Source organism: Notolepis coatsorum, assembly GCF_963971535.1.
Source record: "Notolepis coatsorum genome assembly, chromosome: 18".
Classification (NCBI taxonomy): Eukaryota; Metazoa; Chordata; class Actinopteri; order Aulopiformes; family Paralepididae; genus Notolepis; species Notolepis coatsorum.
This window is the reverse complement of record NC_140182.1, coordinates 51798247-51817906: the sequence shown is the minus strand read 5'-3', so window position 1 is coordinate 51817906 and position 19660 is coordinate 51798247. Positions and strand designations below refer to the sequence as shown.

The 19660-nt window shown below is 48.5% G+C and overlaps 1 protein-coding gene across 1 annotated transcript in view; it reads left to right on the top strand.

Moving 5' to 3' along the window:
- Positions 1–19660, top strand: part of syt7a (synaptotagmin VIIa) — a gene marked incomplete at its 3' end in the record, with an annotated part of 296315 nt that overhangs the window by 190047 nt on the left and 86608 nt on the right. The window contains exon 2 of the mRNA XM_084334887.1: positions 13230–13333. Within this exon, the coding sequence (XP_084191013.1) occupies positions 13230–13333 (104 nt within the window). The remainder of the gene's footprint in view (positions 1–13229; positions 13334–19660) is intronic.

The following is a 19660-nucleotide window of genomic DNA, read 5'->3' as shown; positions in this document are numbered from 1 at the left end:
AGCTCCCCAGTTACAGAACAGAACAGCTCCCCGGTTACAGAACAGCTCCCCAGTTACAGAACAGCTCCCCAGTTACAGAACAGAACAGCTCCCCGGTTACAGAACAGAACAGCTCCCCAGTTACAGAACAGAACAGCTCCCCAGTTACAGAACAGAACAGCTCCCCGGTTACAGAACAGAACAGCTCCCCGGTTACAGAACAGAACAGCTCCCCAGTTACAGAACAGAACAGCTCCCCGGTTACAGAACAGAACAGCTCCCCGGTTACAGAACAGAACAGCTCCCCAGTTACAGAACAGAACAGCTCCCCAGTTACAGAACAGAACAGCTCCCCAGTTACAGAACAGAACAGCTCCCCAGTTACAGAACAGAACAGCTCCCCAGTTACAGAACAGAACAGCTCCCCAGTTACAGAACAGAACAGCTCCCCGGTTACAGAACAGAACAGCTCCCCAGTTACAGAACAGAACAGCTCCCCAGTTACAGAACATAACAGCTCCCCAGTTACAGAACAGAACAGCTCCCCGGTTACAGAACAGAACAGCTCCCCAGTTACAGAACAGCTCCCCAGTTACAGAACAGAACAGCTCCCCAGTTACAGAACAGAACAGCTCCCCAGTTACAGAACAGAACAGCTCCCCAGTTACAGAACAGAACAGCTCCCCAGTTACAGAACAGAACAGCTCCCCAGTTACAGAACAGAACAGCTCCCCAGTTACAGAACAGAACAGCTCCCCAGTTACAGAACAGCTCCCCAGTTACAGAACAGAACAGCTCCCCAGTTACAGAACAGAACAGCTCCCCAGTTACAGAACAGAACAGCTCCCCGGTTACAGAACAGAACAGCTCCCCAGTTACAGAACAGAACAGCTCCCCAGTTACAGAACAGAACAGCTGCCCAGTTACAGAACAGAACAGCTCCCCGGTTACAGAACAGAACAGCTCCCCGGTTACAGAACAGCTCCCCGGTTACAGAACAGAACAGCTCCCCGGTTACAGAACAGAACAGCTCCCCAGTTACAGAACAGAACAGCTCCCCCGCGGCCCACAGGGGACATGACGGCTCCTCGCTCTAACACCTGTCATGGATGTCGTATGTGTGCTTTGTGGTTTACAGTGCAACACCTGTGCCTCCATCTCCCCTTCTGGACCGCACCATTAAAGTTGACAAATAAGGCATGGCGCTGCAGTGTCGGTCCTCTTCTTCCACCAGCTCTCTCTCTCTGCTAACTGGCAGTCCTCTGCTGTCTACAGTTCGATGGAAGCCAAACGGAATAGACAGTTGAGTGTCTGGCTCCAGATCAGCCCTCGCGGCCCAGGAGGCAGAGTGGTAACCTGTGAACTCCCAGGCCTGGGAGAGCAATGAGAGTTCAGCTGCGTTTGCGTCTCCTCGTATTCCGGCTGCAGTAAACAGACTCTCTTTCCTTAAGCTTCTCTATCTAATAGGATCTCTGTCCCTGTGGTGTTGAACGTGTCACAGGGCTTCACATTCCTCCATTGATTGATTTGACTATTAGAGTTTTTAGGTGGAACCAGGCTATTATCTGTCTTCTTCATCATCTCCCTTCTCGCCTCCATTGTCTGCCTTCCCGCTCATTATCTCCCTCCCTTATTTTTAGAATGAAAGGAGAGAGAGGATAAATATTTCTTCCTTTTTTGCTTCTATCTTAGAGTACAGAAACAAATTACCAGGAAATCTCACATGTCTTCTGAAACAAGACTAAATCAGTAATTGGTGTTGGAGAATTGAACAAAAAAGTAGAAACAAACTAACGTGCCGTGCCCTCTGTCATAGTACAAACTAGTAATTCACTGTTGGCTGTAGGCTTGGGGTGATATGGCGATATTATCGGTTACGTATTGTGCACGTGGCCACAGTAATGGTTCTCACGTGTTCCTGATAACAGAACGATATTCAATTACACAACGCCTGTTATGAATCTTGTGCTATAGTCAGTCTCTCTCTTTCCTTTTCTCTCTTGCTTTCTCCACGCTTCACTGCATTGTTGTAGCCTATCACAAGGTAATATGTGAGCCTATGTTCTGACCCTGTACATAACATTACCGCATGTAGCCTAACTTGGTGGAGAAAACTTTGGAAAGATGTCAGCTCTCATTAGCAAAAAGAATGCAAATGCGCCTAACGTGACAGTGGCGATACTGTACGAGGGCAGTTACTAACATTGGGTACGTAGGGAAATAAATGGTTTCTATCCATACAGTTACTAACGTTGGGTACGTAGGGAAATAAATGGTTTCTATCCATACAGTTACTAACGTTGGGTACGTAGGGAAATAAATGGTTTCTATCCATACAGTTGAAAAAACCAGTTCCAAGGAAATGGTAAATACATTGTGGTATGTTCAAGAACAAGGAAACCAATGTTAGCTTTACAGCTTACGCTATAATAATTTTTACTTGTCTCTTTTACTTTCACTTTTACACTGAACTCTTGTGTCCCTCCTACGGTAGCCTCCTGCATGTTGCTCTCCAAACTGCAAGGTAAAATATGGTAACCCATAAGCACAAACAACTGAGTCTGTTTAGTCAAGGTTTAAGCAAACACAACACATTGGATTTGCAATATGACTTACCAAGCCACAGTTAACAGTTCTTCTAAGAATTCTATGCACTGACCACATACATGTAGGATAGTTCTATGCACTGACCAGTGACCACAGACATGTGGTCAAGTGTTCATTTACAGCGCTATATTATGTCCATCACAGCCCACTTTATCAATTGGAATGGAATCAATGTAATCAAAATGCTTGAATCCTCCCTGAAATTGTAATGTTAGCTTTGTAACAAAGGCCTGTGTTAAGCTAGCGACAAAAATAATAAGACTTCTGATCAGAATCTTTCTAAATAAAAGCTGCAACTTTTCATCTTATTTTTTGGATCATAATATAATTCATCATTGTTTTTCTTAAAGCAATATTGTCAGTAGGGGAATTTCAATATCGCCCAAGCCTGTCTATGGCCATGCAGACAGAGCATATAAAGGGAGTTTAATGACATCTAAGGATTAGCCTAACAGTAGTTCAATAATAATAGAGTTTAATGACATCTTTAGCCTAACAGTAGTTCAATAATAGAGTTTAATGACATCTAAGGATTAGCCTAACAGTAGTTCAATAATAGAGTTTAATGACATCTAAGGATTAGCCTAACAGTAGTTCAGGGCCCAGGTATAAGGACAGGGACAGGACGTCTGAGATTAGGGGATGGGATTTGAACCCAGAGTGGTGCTGCCCTCCCCACCTCAGCTGAAGCACAGAGATGTGGTGTGGCAGCTTTGCTGACTCTGGACGCCACACCGGTTCCGCCTGTCCAATTATCAATTTGTCCTCCTACCCCTGAGAGGACAGGTTCCTTTCTGCTTGGCTTAGCTTTCACCACACGTGAAGCAGATCACCCACAGGGACAGTGCTGTGTGCTACAGTGAGGGTAATGTGTACAGAGCTGATTGCTGCAGCCCACTCCGAGCCTGTTCGTTGCCCGTATTTACATGGCAGCTATTTTGCTCTTAGGTCATGCTCAGGTCGGGATTCCTTTCCACCCTGTTCCCACCCAAGGATGGAAAGGAATCCCAACCTGAGCATGACATAAAGGGCAAAATAGCTGCCGTGTGGATACGGTATTCACGTACGTGTACATTATGGTCAATAACTGTACTAGTGTCCAGGCACTAGTCTTCAAGCTCCCATTTAGTTGTGGCTCCTCCCATCCTACTGTACCACCTCACGGCCTCTGGTGCAGCGTATTACTACGTTATGGACCATGTATACCATCATCACTATTACTCACTACTGTTATCACTATTATCATTATCATCATTATTACTTCGCACTTTGTTCTATGCTCTAGTATTATTATTATTATTATTATTATTATTGCTGTTATTGTTATTACCTATCCTACCAGGTCCCTATTCCCCGTACCTGTTTGAACTAAGGGCGTTTTCACACCTGGCTCGTTTGGAGCTGTTGATCCGAAACCTGGAGCGTTTCCCCCCTATTTCGGTTCAGTTGGGCATATATGAACACAGCAATCACATTCTGTTGCGGAACAAAACAAGCGGGCCGAGACCACCTAGAGAGGGTGATCTCGGCGCACTTCCAAACGAACCCGACGCGACTCGTACGCTGTGAGAATGCAATCGACTTAAGGCGAGACACGGCAGGTGAAAAAGACGTTTTTTTTTTTGGTCAATTTTGAGATTGTGCTATTTTGCTTCCATAACATGTCTTTTTTCAGACTATTGGAAAGGAAACGTTCAAAATACACATTTAGATGTTTATTTTACTACACTTTGTCATGCTGCGCCTGTTGATTTTGCAGCATTCCGAATTCAGATCACCGGCATTATGAGGTACAGTTGTCTCGCGCTGAGAGCTTGTCACAAGCACCGAGATCTCATTGGGCTGGTGCAGATTTCTGATAGCGTGATTGGTTCAGGTGCATACCATGCTCTGACATCCTGTTGTCAGCCGCGGGAGATTCATTCCGCGGGAGACCTGATCTGTCAAAATGCCGAAACAGCGAGTGAGGAAACTCAGCGTAAAGAGTTCCCATAAAAGACAACAACAATTGTTGGTAGCAAGAGGGTGTAAACAAAAAGAAACTTCTACTGGAGTAGAAGATGAAATGCCTTCACAAAGCACATCGATGCGTAAGCTGTCAATTGGAAAGCAGGAGTGTTTAGACAGCGGGGAAACACCAAGCCTCGTCACACAGCAGTGGCTTATAGTTCATGTAGCCCGCTTGAATGAACTGATCGGCGTGTTGATATGTCCTAATTGCGCGGGGACAGGGCTTCAAATTATCATCGATCCGCAGAATCGGGGGTTCTGTAGCAGTTTGATAATTGAGTGCAGTCTGTGCGAAACAGATCAGTACCGCAAAAGTGTCTATACATCCAATTCCACACGTATCCAGGACTCAACCAGGAACGATGTGGCGTTTGATGTGAATGTGCGCATGGTCCTCTTAGTGCACAAATTAGGTTTGGGGTATGCAGCCCTCAGAAAGATCAGCAAAGTGCTGGGGATCCCTGGACATATCTCTCTCTCTCTCTCTCTCTCTCTCTCTCTCTCTCTCTCTCTCTCTCTCTCTCTCTCTCTCTCTCTCTCTCACTCTCTCTCTCTCTCTCTCTCTCTCTCTCCGCGGTCATCAGTAAAGTCAGGCTCGAGTCAGGGTTAGGGGGGGGGGGGGGGGACACACACCCCAAAATCTGACCAATGAGTGACAGTTTGCTCTCGCGTGCATTTGTTTTGGTCCGCTATTAACACAACCGTGTGAACACAAACGAACTAAAGGACAAGTGCAACATTGTATCATAATAGTCCCTGTGTCTCCCTGAATCGGAACAAAGCAAACAAACTACAGGTGTGAAAACCCGATGATGAATTGAATGAATTAACCCGATGATTGAAACCAGGCTATCCCTGTTCCTCGAAGGCTGATTCGGTCGGAAACGCTCTCGTTAATTCGAACCAGACTTGAGTACTCAGGATAATTATGCGCGGCCGCCTCACCTGAAAAGGCAGCAGATGTCGATCGCCAAAATCCTGATTTTCTAACGGCATTGATTGATTGATTGAAAACTTTATTAACAGATTGCAGAATGGGTACAATACAGTACGGCTCAATAGCCTCGCCGACAAGTTAAATGCATATCTATAGGCTAATTCTAAGTCCTTCATTACCCCAATCAATCAGATTATATTTCTTTAAATGTGCCTGCTGGCAGTAGGCTTAATGGAATGAATAATCGAATGAGATCTTGCTAGCGAAAATAATTAGTTCAACTCAGAATAAGTAGATAAAAACAAGCCCAAAGAGTATCTAATTGATATGAATTAATAGATACTTATGAGGATATCTGTACTGTATGCGCTTAGGTATCATGTATTATATAAATACATGGTTCCCAAAGTTTTCAAGGCGTGACCCCTGAAATAACGGTGTCAGAGAGGCTTGGAGGCTATTAACAGTTTCACTATTAATCAGGTTTTAATCTGTTTCGGACATCATCCATACATGCATTGAATTGATTAAACTTTTGTTTATACCAGTCATGTTCATCACCCTCTTGTTCATCATCAGATAACAGTGCTTGAACAGATAAATGCATTTTCTCAAATTCATTCTACAAAATTTCAAAGGCTTGCAATTGCTCATTTCTCAAGTCATGTCCACGTCATCAAGTCCGTCAAACAGCGCATCTCTTCAGACATTTTAATCCCAGTTACAATATAACAATAACGTGTGAGTGACAGTGATACAATTCAACAATCCACAGATTCAGATTCCTCGTAATTCACATTCACAATCCACACGTCCAATTTATGCTTGAATGGAACACAATCCGGGCGCTCCGGTTAAGCAAATACATCCACAGTGGAGAATATGAAACGAATCAGAGCCAAACGCCCGATAGGATCCAAGTTTCATTCATTAAAAATATCCCTGTGGGATTCGCATTTGCAATGCTCCGTTATTAAAATAACCACATAGTGTGTGTCGCGACTCTGAACTAAACCTGCGCTGGAGCAGGTTAAAAATGTTCGATCTGTTGCCATAGTGATTTAGACAAACCTGCTTCATGGAACCGAAAAGCCTGACTTATGTCAAGTTATCCTGAAGATTATCCGGCTAACTCAGTTAGCCACGTACGGGGAACAGGGCCCTGTACCCCCCCATCCTGCTATGCCAACTGAATTTCCCCAAGATAATTAATAAAGGAAGACTTGACTCACTTGACTTGACTCCTCTCACAATAGACTTGTGATATGAGGCAATATGTTGCTGTTCTCAGCGGCTGTGTAAAATGTGTAATAGGTATAATCTGTGGTTGCGATGTTACACTACAGTATGTGTTGCTTTGTTTGTTTTTATAACTACTCTATGGAGGCAGATATGTGTGCGGCATTTGAGTCCAAGACAAATTTCCCTACAGGGACAATAAAGTCTATCGTACCGTATCGTAAATCTAAAACAAACAAGCACCACTTTGAAGTTCAAGAGCACTCGGATTTCTGAAGGCCTCTGATCAAAAGGCATCAAAGCTTGTTCAGCTCGCGTGTCAGTTTTAATGAGCTGTACCATTTTGACGGTAGCTTCTCCACTCTCCATTTTGAAGTACTTTTCCAGCCTTCTCCTGATCACGGGGGGTAAAGATGAACTACATCTACATCAATTTGTTAAGATTTTTATATTTATTTTTACAAACAGCAGCGGTTTCTTATTTATCATCATCATCGAACCTGAGAAAGCCTCCACACGATTACAGTACTCAAGCGATTCATCTCTCGCCTCACAAAAGCATCACCTGCCAGAGATTATCGCAAGAGAGAGGCGAGATGAATTAAATCACTCCAGAGCTGCAATTGCTGGCGCGCTGCTGGCTTTTCCTACATTAAATTACTCTTCCTGTTCCATCTGCGTTTCCAGTGCTTGAGATTTGCATATCTCTGTGACCGTGACACTTAAAATGACACTTTTCCTTTTTACTCTGGCATCACAAGCTCTCTGCATCCACAGCACACAGTGCTTTGGTGTATCGAAATAATATATATATATATATTTTTTTTTACAGAATGTCACTTTTTGTGAGGTGTGGGAGGGGCCATAATGTGGCCAGTGTGGTCTGTGTATTCTACTGAGAAGCTTTTGATCCTCCCAGAGGTCTCCAGAGTGACACAGATCATAAACCACACTATGTACGCCGCACCCCCCTTCCTCCGACCTTCAGAAGGGACAGTGGAGGATGGTGGGACCTTACATCATCTCAGGCCCCCGTCCCCATCGTAGACACATGTTAGGACTTGGATACTTGACTCCGTCCTACCTCAAGCCCCAATAAATAAATCAATAAATGTCGGATATCCATCACCGAACTGTCTTGCAGAGACACTCGGGACGAGCTCTGCCCACCTTATTCCCCAATCGCCACGACCATACCCTTGCTGATGTCCCCTGGGCTAATGGACTCCCCACTTACTGACCTCTATGAATATAGCATAGCGTATACCCATATCAATTCGTCACCATCTCTGAATAGAGATACTTCATTCCATCATCAGGGGTGGGTTGTGTCACGCTGACCTTCCCCGCACGGTCATGGACACCATGGTGTGGTCCTCCAGCAGTGGGCAGCATACCGACTGTATCCTCGCTGGTAATGCAAGGAGCCTAGAGGGAGAGGACTCACAGGCCAGGGAGGGAGGCCAGAGGCAGAGGATTCACAGGCCAGGGAGGGAGGCCGGAGAGAGAGGATTCACAGGCCAGGGAGGGAGGCCGGAGAGAGAGGATTCACAGGCCAGGGAGGCTGGAGAGAGAGGATTCACAGGCCAGGGAGGGAGGCCGGAGGGAGAGGATTCACAGGCCAGGGAGGGAGGCCGGAGGCAGAGGATTCACAGGCCAGGGAGGGAGGCTGGAGGGAGAGGATTCACAGGCAAGGGCGGGAGGCCGGAGGGAGAGGACTCACAGGCCAGGGTGGGAGGCCGGAGGGAGAGGACTCACAGGCCAAGGCGGGAGGCCGGAGGGAGAGGACTCACAGGCCAGGGCGGGAGGCCGGAGGGAGAGGACTCACAGGCCAGGGCGGGAGGCCGGAGGAGTCTGGGAGACACTGTACTGCACACCCGGCTGAGGCTGCAGGGAGATGTTGATCACATCCTTGTTTTACATACCAAACAAGTCTACCCGCCGCCTCCTCCTCCTCTTCTTCGCGCTGCCGTTATTCCCTGAGGACATGGCAGGGAGGGTGGGGTATGATGGGGGAGTGAGATAAAAAGGTCTCTGTTATGATGAGGAATAGACTAGGAAAAGAGGTATGGTTTCACGGGGAGGGGCGACGAAGTCGTCTATTGTAAAGGAATGACGGCAGTTTGTCAGGGTTTGTCACTCGCGCTGTGGGTAAATGTATTACGACACCTATTTATCACTGTATGTTTAGAGCGAGGAGCGAGTCAGATATATGAATACATTAGTGTCTTTCTCCCACTGTGTCGAATATCAAGGCTCATTGGAGCTTTATTTCCATCGCTTTCTATCGGGTCCATATTGAATACGGAGAAAGTGCAGTTAAAAGCCCCACTGTGTGCCTCAGGGTATATTCGCTTATTGTGAAAATGTCATGCAGGGGACGCACACACACATACACATACACTGTTACGGACCCCTGTGTAGGGGTGCAACACAAGGCAACAGACATGGGTGAGGATGCAGCGACACAAAACTAGGAAACCGTTTGCAAAATAATAATATTTATTTACACATAAAGCAACACAGAGATCAAGGAGGACTACCAGTGGCACCAAATCAAACACAAAAAGGAAAATAAAACCCACCCCCCACCCCCCTTTACGGGTGCGAAGCACCCCGAAAAGTACAGTGGGTGGTGCACACTCTAAGCTAGGGTACTAACAGCAGGTAACCTACGTGATGCAAAATGTAGACCCCAGGGTATCTTCCTGTCCTCAATTGTCCCTGTGTGCAAAAACAAAATGTTAGTACATAGAAAGATTAACACCATGGGCTAGGTGACAAGGATGAAAACAAATGTACAAAGGTTAAACAGAAATGTGCAATGAATGACATTCTATTAAGCTGAGACCACGCAGCACAGAAGGTGGCGGTGGCCTCACTGGGAGTCACTATTGATAGAAAACAGCCTTTTCTTTGCTTGCCTGGAATTGAAATCAATGGTTTTCTTCCTTCCAAATATGACGAGGCATAAAACCAATATGAGGGTCATTTCTTTTGGCACTGCACTGTCTCAGTTTGACCAGTGGCCTCCAGCGTCCCACCAGTTGCGTCTTGGGCAAGTGTGAGCCATGTGTGTTGTGTTCAGTGAGCACACAGTATTTTCTAAAGATATTCAAATAATGGTCTAACTATTTTCAAAAAAGTATTTTCCTATTATTATATTTATCAGGAAACAGGAAATAGTTTGAGTGGGACTTCTCAGGAACCCATTTCCCGGAATTAAACACGTGCACACACGCACACACACACACACACACACAGGCACACACACACACACACACACACATACACACTAGAGGATGACATCTTTTCTGGATTCCCGCGGGTCCCGCGGGATTCCCACGGGATGGGAGTCAATTTCACTTTGAATCCCGTGATTGGGCAGGACCGGGAGTAAAAGTCAACGGGAGCAGAAGGGAGTGGGAACTATGACAACAAAATCAACAGGATTTGGACGGGAGTGATACATCGGTGCATCACTAATGTAAATGTTTGGTGGTTTTATATTTAACTAAGGCAGACATCAGGGCTGTACAGCGTGCTATGAAAAAATCGGTCTGTGCGATGAATGAATTTACTGCACTAGATAGGCATTCGGTTCATATCGATACTCTTATTTTGAAAATCCTGTGGCTAGTCTCATTTCCTCCCAAGCGCAGCTCCAGCAGCCCAACAACAACAGCGTGCTATGTTATGTTAGAGTGCGCATTTTGCGACCAGGAAATAAGTCCCTGCCTGTTTTTCCCCGCAACGCTTCCAATGCATCTTACATGCTTTGCATCCTCACCAAAACGAACTAGTTAGCTGCTACCGGTAACTAAACTAAGCTAACCCGGCTCGGAGGCAGAGAAAACAGTGAGGAAAGGGAGGGGGCGGGGGAGCCTCAGCCTCTCTCTGTCCCTCTCTCTACATCAATGATTTTAAGTAGGTGAGGTCAAAGGAGTTTGATAGTATTTACTGAGGATGGCCAGATAATGTTGATATTTAAACATAACAAATATAATACATAATAAATGTATACATGATCATGCAACATAAACGAAAATTAGGAACTGTTTGGGAGAGGGAGGTAGGGAGGGGTTCCCACCCCTAGTAGAGTCCATACACCCAACACCAAATCCCATAATTCCTTACACGTAACGAGTCTGGCTGTGTGACGTCAACTTGTCAGCATGAAAATGACAGCTAAACGTGGCACTGCAACTAAATAACACAAATACAATAGGCACATTTGTGACTGTTACAAATATAACACGTTTTATACTTGTGCTACAAGATTTTGGCCTGTGCTACAAAACTATCAACCTCTGTAGCACCAGTGCTATGTGCAAAAAAAGTTAACGTACAGCCCTACAGACATGATGTGACCCATGTACTGCATATTTTATACTGAGGAAGAAAAACAGAGCAGGATTGGTAAACGGGAGTGGGATGGGAGTGGGATTCTATAAAAGTTTGGCTCGGGATTGGGACGGGATTGGGACGGGATTGGGATCAGTCTTCTGTGGGAGTGGGAGGGAGTGTGATTTTTTCGAAAAACTCTCACTTGGGATTGGGATGGGATGGGATTATTTCTGTGGGAGTGGGAAGGAGCGGGAGTTAAAATCCACTCACATGTCAGCCTCACGCACGCACGCACGCACGCACGCACGCACGCACGCACGCACGCACGCACGCACGCACGCACGCACGCACGCACGCACGCACGCACGCACGCACGCACGCACGCACACACACACACACACACACACACACACACACACACACACACACACACACACACACACACACACACACATACACATACACATACACATACACACAGTTCTTTTCAATACCCTCTTCCTGCACCACCTCTCTTGCTGGGCACCAAGTGTGATTCACATTAATCATAGACTGATATTGTCAATCCAGCCCCCCTCCACCTCTTATCCTCCTCTCCTCTCCTCCCTCCTCCTCTCCACCTCCTCCTTTCCTCTCCACCTCTCCTCTCCACCTCTTATCCTCCTCTCCTCTCCTCCCTCCTCCTCTCCACCTCCTCCTCTCCTCTCCTCTCCACCTCTTATCCTCCTCTCCTCCTCTCCTCTCCACCTCTTATCCTCCTCTCCTCTCCTCCCTCCTCCCCTCCACCTCTCCTCCTCTCCTCTCCACCTCTTCTCCTCCTCTCTTCTCCTCCCTCCTCCTCTCCACCTCTCCACCTCTCCTATCCACCTCTTATCCTCCTCTCATCCCTCCTCCTCTCCACCTCTCCACCTCCTCATCTCCTCTCCACCTCTTATCCTCCTATCCTTCCTCCTCCTCTCCACCTCTCCTCCTCTCCTCTCCACCTCTTATCCTCCTCTCCTCTCCTCCCTCCTCCTCTCCACCACTCCTCTCCACCTCTTATCCTCCTCTCCCCCACCTCCTCCTCTCCTCTCCACCTCTTATCCTCCTCTCCTCTCCTCTCCTCTCCTCCTCTCCTCTCCACCTCTCCTGCTCTTCACATCTCCTCCTCTCCTCTCCACCCCTCCTCATCCTCCTCTCCTCATCCTCTCCTCCTCTCCACTTCTCTTCCTTTCCCCCTCTCCTCCCCCTCCACTTCCTGTGCCTGTCACTTAACAAGCTGTGACACCATGACAGTGATGTGTGTGCATCTGAGTGATGCGTGGCTGCAGCCCTTATTTGAGATGTATTGAGATGCTCTGGCACCAGGGGGACGCTGGCAGCTCTGTGTTTCTCACCTCCGTGTCACAGGGTGTGAATATGGCTGCTCCTTCGTCACCATTCAATTAAACGAGGAAGGAGAAAGCATGGTTTACCGAGGCCATGCGGTTCATCAGCTTGATGGTGTGATTTACTGGCTCGAGGCTCGTGCACCACATTGACGTTCTTGTTCTTACTCTCACTCTCTGTTTTTCAGTTCAGTTGAAGAGGGTTCTGCCAAACCTGTCTGTTTCTATACAGTGGATTTTGCTAGTTTATATAATATAATAGATATTCAAATATATATCACACACATATCAAACTAAAGTAGATTCCCACAATGTCATGTGGGTCTAGTGTTGTTATGTTTGTAAAAACTAGAGCTTCATTTTGAGAGGTTCTTCGTCGCCGTTTGGCGATCTGCGGCAGGGAGGAAGCCTTTTACTGCAACTCCGTCTGCCGGTGAAGCTCATGTCGGCATTATGAGATCTCTCACCGAAAACTAATTATATTCCGTTTGCCATCTGGTCAATGTGCATGCAACATATGGGTACATGTTGAAGGGAAATGTATGGAGTGGTGTAAACTGTCACTCACTCTCTCTTTCTCTCTCCCTTTCTCATTCTGTGTGTGTGTGTGTGTGTGTGTGTGTGTGTGTGTGTGTGTGTGTGTGTGTGTGTGTGTGTGTGTGTGTGTGCACACGTGCGCGCGTGTGTCTGCACGCGCATGTGTGTATGTGTGTCTGTGTGTGTTTGTGTGTTTGTGTGTCCAGGCTCAGTGTCCCTCAGTGTGTTCCTGGTCTCTTTAGCAGTAACAGTTTGTACTGTTTGGCTGGTGGCTCTATGTGGCGTCTGTGGCTGGTGTCAACGCAAGCTGGTGAGTTCACACCTGTGCATGCACACACACACACACACACACACGCACGCACGCACGCACGCACGCACGCACGCACGCACGCACGCACACACACACACACACACACACACACACACACACACACACACACACACACACACACACACACACACACACACACACACACGCACACACACACACACACGGCAGGCGCATGCTCGAGTGCACACGTATGCATGCAAACTCCCCCCTACAAGGACCACAATGGAAATAAGCTCTGAGCTTTTTTGTGTCCATCCTTGGCAGTATTTCCTGACTGTGCTTCTGTCACATGTTATTTTATATATTGTCAAATAAAGTCATTCATTCATCATTCAAACTGACATTAAAGAAATACACTAATAATTCACTACCATACCTTCCAGTCACATTTGCTTTCATCCTAACCTGCTTTCCTCTCTAGGAAGCCTTGGTACACAGTCTGGGCTTACAGAAAACAATGACGCGGTGATGTACGTTGGGGGGGGGGGGGGGGCAGAAATACATACAAATCTCATGAAAATGTGTGGAAATATTCTGTGCAGTCTAGTTGAGGAGGTTCAGTAACAAGACAATAATGAAAGGAGACGTGGAGAGATAGCGGCCACCGTTACAACCGTGTCTGCCGTCTGAAAGCTTTGTCCATTCAACCACACGCTAACGGGTCCTCCATTGCCGGGCCATTACTACCAGGTCATTGCGGCAATTACCGCATTATGACCGCACTCTATTGTCAGAGTATCAGCGGAGTCTGTACAATATGAATCCATTCATTGGAGGAGAACAGGAAGCAGAATGAGCAGCCTGACCTCCGACGGAGGGCATGTCCATGTTGATTATGTGCCATGAAATGTGATTGATTAAAGGGAGACAACCACTCATTAGCCAGATAGAGCTGTACAGGGGAGTGTCACTCCGCTTATCCCATTCCTTTAGGTTTGCGTGGCTTAAAGTTAATTGATTTCAGATTCCTCTCGTAACCCGGGAACACGGCTCAGCTGTCGGAGGTTTATTTGTGGCGTATGCGCGAACCGAGAGCTCCTGCGTTGGTCTTGGGTGGAACGGCACAGGCGGGTCCTTTAGTAGTTAGTGCATATTACTTTGAATGTTATTTGCATTGATGGTATTCCTGTCTGTGGCTTTGGGACAAATGTGTGCCGCAACATGCATATAGCATAGAAACTCACAGACTCACACACCTTTCATGCAGACACATTGTCTCATCTGCAGAATTAATGAAGCTATCAGTAAGTGTTGTTGACCTGAAGCGGTTTCACTACTCAGTGTGAACGTCCACAGCACTTCTGGCTCAACTCTCCTGAATCCCCTCCCCTCCCCTCTCCTCCCCTCTCCTCTCCTCTCCTCTCCTCTCCTCTCCTCTCCTCTCCTCTCCTCTCCTCTCCTCTCCTCTCCTCTCCTCTCCTCTCCTCTCCTCTCCTCTCCTGGCTTAGAGTAGACGACAGAGTACAGCAACTTGCAATGGGCCTGGTCTACAAGATACACTACACGACTAAGGTACCCATGTACATACTTCCCAAAGGTCAGTGAATACCATGACCACAACACCAGAGGGAGCTCCACAAATCATGTTAAACCCAGATTCGGCTCAAACAAGGGACTACACATGTTTTGCAATTATGCCACATCAATGTGGAACACCCTACCTAAAGCTGTAAAGGAATGTGAATCACTACCCACTTTCAAAACCACTCTCAAAGAGCACCTACGGGAGACTGCAATTCGAAACTGGCCCCTGTAAATGTCCTAACCCAACCCCCTCCAATGTACAGTAAATGTCCTAACCCAATAATACACGAGACCCTCTTCTTGGGACCAAGTAAGGTTTCGTCGATATTCCAATGTACAGTTTCCCCCACCCCCAGTTCCCTTCTATCACTAACATTATAGTTTAAAAAATGTTGGTTGAAATAAAATTTCGTGATTTCTTTTATGATTAATTGCGAATATTTTCATGTTGAGCTATAGATTGTGGATGAATAAGCACAGAAAGGTACACCATGCCAATGTTAATGCTTTATTTGTTTTAAACGAGGCTATTTTGAAATGGTCAATGGGGAAATACATTGCGTTGGACAGAGGGTGGAACACGAAAAACGGCAATGACGTAACCACTACACCTCCCTATGAGCTGTACTGTATTGTACCCATTCTGCAATCTGTTAATAGAATTTTCAATCAATCAATCAATCAATCAATCAATCAATCAATCAATCAATCCTCTCCTGTCCTCTCCTCTCCTCCTTCTCCTCCTCCTCCTCCTCCTCCTCCTCCTCCTCCTCCTCCTCCTCCTCCTCAGTGCACTACTGTAAGACTTGTTGAAAATGTACAGATGACAGGACTTCTCACTTCATCACGCTCCAGACATCATGGGCTCTTTACAATGGGGAAAAGCGACAGTTGTGATTGGAGGATCAAGAAAAGAGGGCAGGGTTTGAGATAGGTCCAATTACCTTGCAGTGATTAATCACCAGTTTGACTTTTCCCCTCATTAGAATGTATACAGACAAGAGGGGAAATTATCTGTGCCGAAATGGGACTGAGGCGCGACTAAAGCCCCAGTTTGTTAGGTTTATCTGATATTCCACATTAAGGTAAATGGAGCAGTGAGTGACTCCTAGTTTCCTGCTTTGGGAGGGAGTTTGTCCTGCCGCCAGCACCTTGGAAGGTCCCAGTGGTCCTGGCCACAGCACCGCTGTAGATGGATCTCATGTCCCCTCCATCGCCACACAGCAGTGACAGCACAGCCACACACCAGTCACACAGCACAGCCACACAGCACAGCCACACAGCACAGCCACACAGCCACACAGCACAGCCACACAGCACAGCCACACAGCAGTCACAGCACAGCCACACAGCACAGCCACACAGCAGTCACAGCCACACAACACAGCCACACAGCACAGCCACACAGCACAGCCACACAGCACAGCCACACAGCACAGCCACACACCACAGCCACACAGCACAGCCACACAACACAGCCACACAACACAGCCACACAGCAGTCACAGCACAGCCACACAGCACAGCCACACAACACAGCCACACAGCACAGCCACACAGCACAGCCACACAGCACAGCCACACAGCAGTCACAGCACAGCCACACAGCAGTCACACAGCGGTCACAGCACAGCCACACAGCAGTCACAGCACAGCCACACAGCGGTCACAGCACAGCCACACAGCGGTCACAGCACAGCCACACAGCACAGCCACACAACACAGCCGCACACCAGTCACAGCACAGCCACACAACACAGCCACACAGCAGTCACAGCACAGCCACACAACACAGCCACACAGCAGTCACAGCACAGCCACACAGCACAGCCACACAGCAGTCACACAGCGGTCACAGCACAGCCACACAACACAGCCACACAACACAGCCGCACACCAGTCACATTACAGCCACACAGCACAGCCACACAACACAGCCACACAACACAGCCACACACCAGTCACAGCACAGCCACACAACACAGCCACACAACACAGCCGCACACCAGTCACATTACAGCCACACAGCACAGCCACACAACACAGCCACACAACACAGCCACACACCAGTCACAGCACAGCCACACAACACAGCCACACAGCACAGCCACACAGCACAGCCACACAGCACAGCCACACAGCACAGCCACACAGCACAGTCACACAGCATGGCCACACAACACAGCCACACAGCACAGTCACACAACACAGCCACACACCAGTCACAGCACAGCCACACACCAATCACACACCAATCACAGCACAGCCACACAGCACAGCCACACAGCACAGCCACACAACACAGCCACACAACACAGCCACACAACACAGCCACACAGCAGTCACAGCACAGCCACACAGCACAGCCACACAACACAGCCAGGGAGGGAGTTTGTCCTGCCGCCAGCACCTTGGAAGGTCCCAGTGGTCCTGGCCACAGCACCGCTGTAGATGGATCTCATGTCCCCTCCATCGCCACACAGCAGTGACAGCACAGCCACACACCAGTCACACAGCACAGCCACACAGCACAGCCACACAGCACAGCCACACAGCCACACAGCACAGCCACACAGCACAGCCACACAGCAGTCACAGCACAGCCACACAGCACAGCCACACAGCAGTCACAGCCACACAACACAGCCACACAGCACAGCCACACAGCACAGCCACACAGCACAGCCACACAGCACAGCCACACACCACAGCCACACAGCACAGCCACACAACACAGCCACACAACACAGCCACACAGCAGTCACAGCACAGCCACACAGCACAGCCACACAACACAGCCACACAGCACAGCCACACAGCACAGCCACACAGCACAGCCACACAGCAGTCACAGCACAGCCACACAGCAGTCACACAGCGGTCACAGCACAGCCACACAGCAGTCACAGCACAGCCACACAGCGGTCACAGCACAGCCACACAGCGGTCACAGCACAGCCACACAGCACAGCCACACAACACAGCCGCACACCAGTCACAGCACAGCCACACAACACAGCCACACAGCAGTCACAGCACAGCCACACAACACAGCCACACAGCAGTCACAGCACAGCCACACAGCACAGCCACACAGCAGTCACACAGCGGTCACAGCACAGCCACACAACACAGCCACACAACACAGCCGCACACCAGTCACATTACAGCCACACAGCACAGCCACACAACACAGCCACACAACACAGCCACACACCAGTCACAGCACAGCCACACAACACAGCCACACAACACAGCCGCACACCAGTCACATTACAGCCACACAGCACAGCCACACAACACAGCCACACAACACAGCCACACACCAGTCACAGCACAGCCACACAACACAGCCACACAGCACAGCCACACAGCACAGCCACACAGCACAGCCACACAGCACAGCCACACAGCACAGTCACACAGCATGGCCACACAACACAGCCACACAGCACAGTCACACAACACAGCCACACACCAGTCACAGCACAGCCACACACCAATCACACACCAATCACAGCACAGCCACACAGCACAGCCACACAGCACAGCCACACAACACAGCCACACAACACAGCCACACAACACAGCCACACAGCAGTCACAGCACAGCCACACAGCACAGCCACACAACACAGCCACACAGCAGTCACAGCACAGCCACACAGCACAGCCACACAACACAGCCACACAACACAGCCACACAACACAGCCACACAACACAGCCACACAGCAGTCACAGCACAGCCACACAGCACAGCCACACAACACAGCCACACAAGACAGCCACACAACACAGCCACACACCAATCACAGCACAGTCACACAGCACAGCCACACAGCACAGCCACACAACACAGCCACACAGCACAGCCACACAACACAGCCACACAACACAGCCACACAACACAGCCACACACCAGTCACAGCACAGCCACACACCAATCACAGCACAGTCACACAGCACAGCCACACAGCACAGCCACACAACACAGCCACACAACACAGCCACACAACACAGCCACACAGCACAGCCACACAGCACAGCCACACAGCATGGCCACACAACACAGCCACACAGCACAGTCACACAACACAGCCACACACCAGTCACAGCACAGCCACACACCAATCACACACCAATCACAGCACAGCCACACAGCACAGCCACACAGCACAGCCACACAACACAGCCACACAGCACAGCCACACAGCACAGCCACACAGCACAGCCACACAACACAGCCACACAGCACAGCCACACAGCACAGCCACACAACACAGCCACACAGCACAGCCACACAGCACAGCCACACAACACAGCCACACAACACAGCCACACACCAGTCACAGCACAGCCACACACCAATCACAGCACAGTCACACAGCACAGCCACACAGCACAGCCACACAACACAGCCACACAACACAGCCACACAACACAGCCACACAACACAGCCAACCACCAGTCACAACACAGCCACACAACACAGCCACACAACACAGCCAACCACCAGTCACAGCACAGCCACACACCAGCCACAGCACAGCCACACAGCACAGCCATCCTTTATACAGTATGTCCTTTTATTCATGTCCCTCAGTCCATCATCATTGGTCTTTGGTGATTGTGCAGCAGATTGCCTTGAGTGGCTTTAAAGGTGCAGTCAGCGATTGTAATCCAATACACTTTTGGTCAAATTCAGCGAATATCTCCATCTGTCCATTTTTTGCGTGCGCTGAAAAATAAATTATGTATTCATACACAGCCCTGGCTCTGTG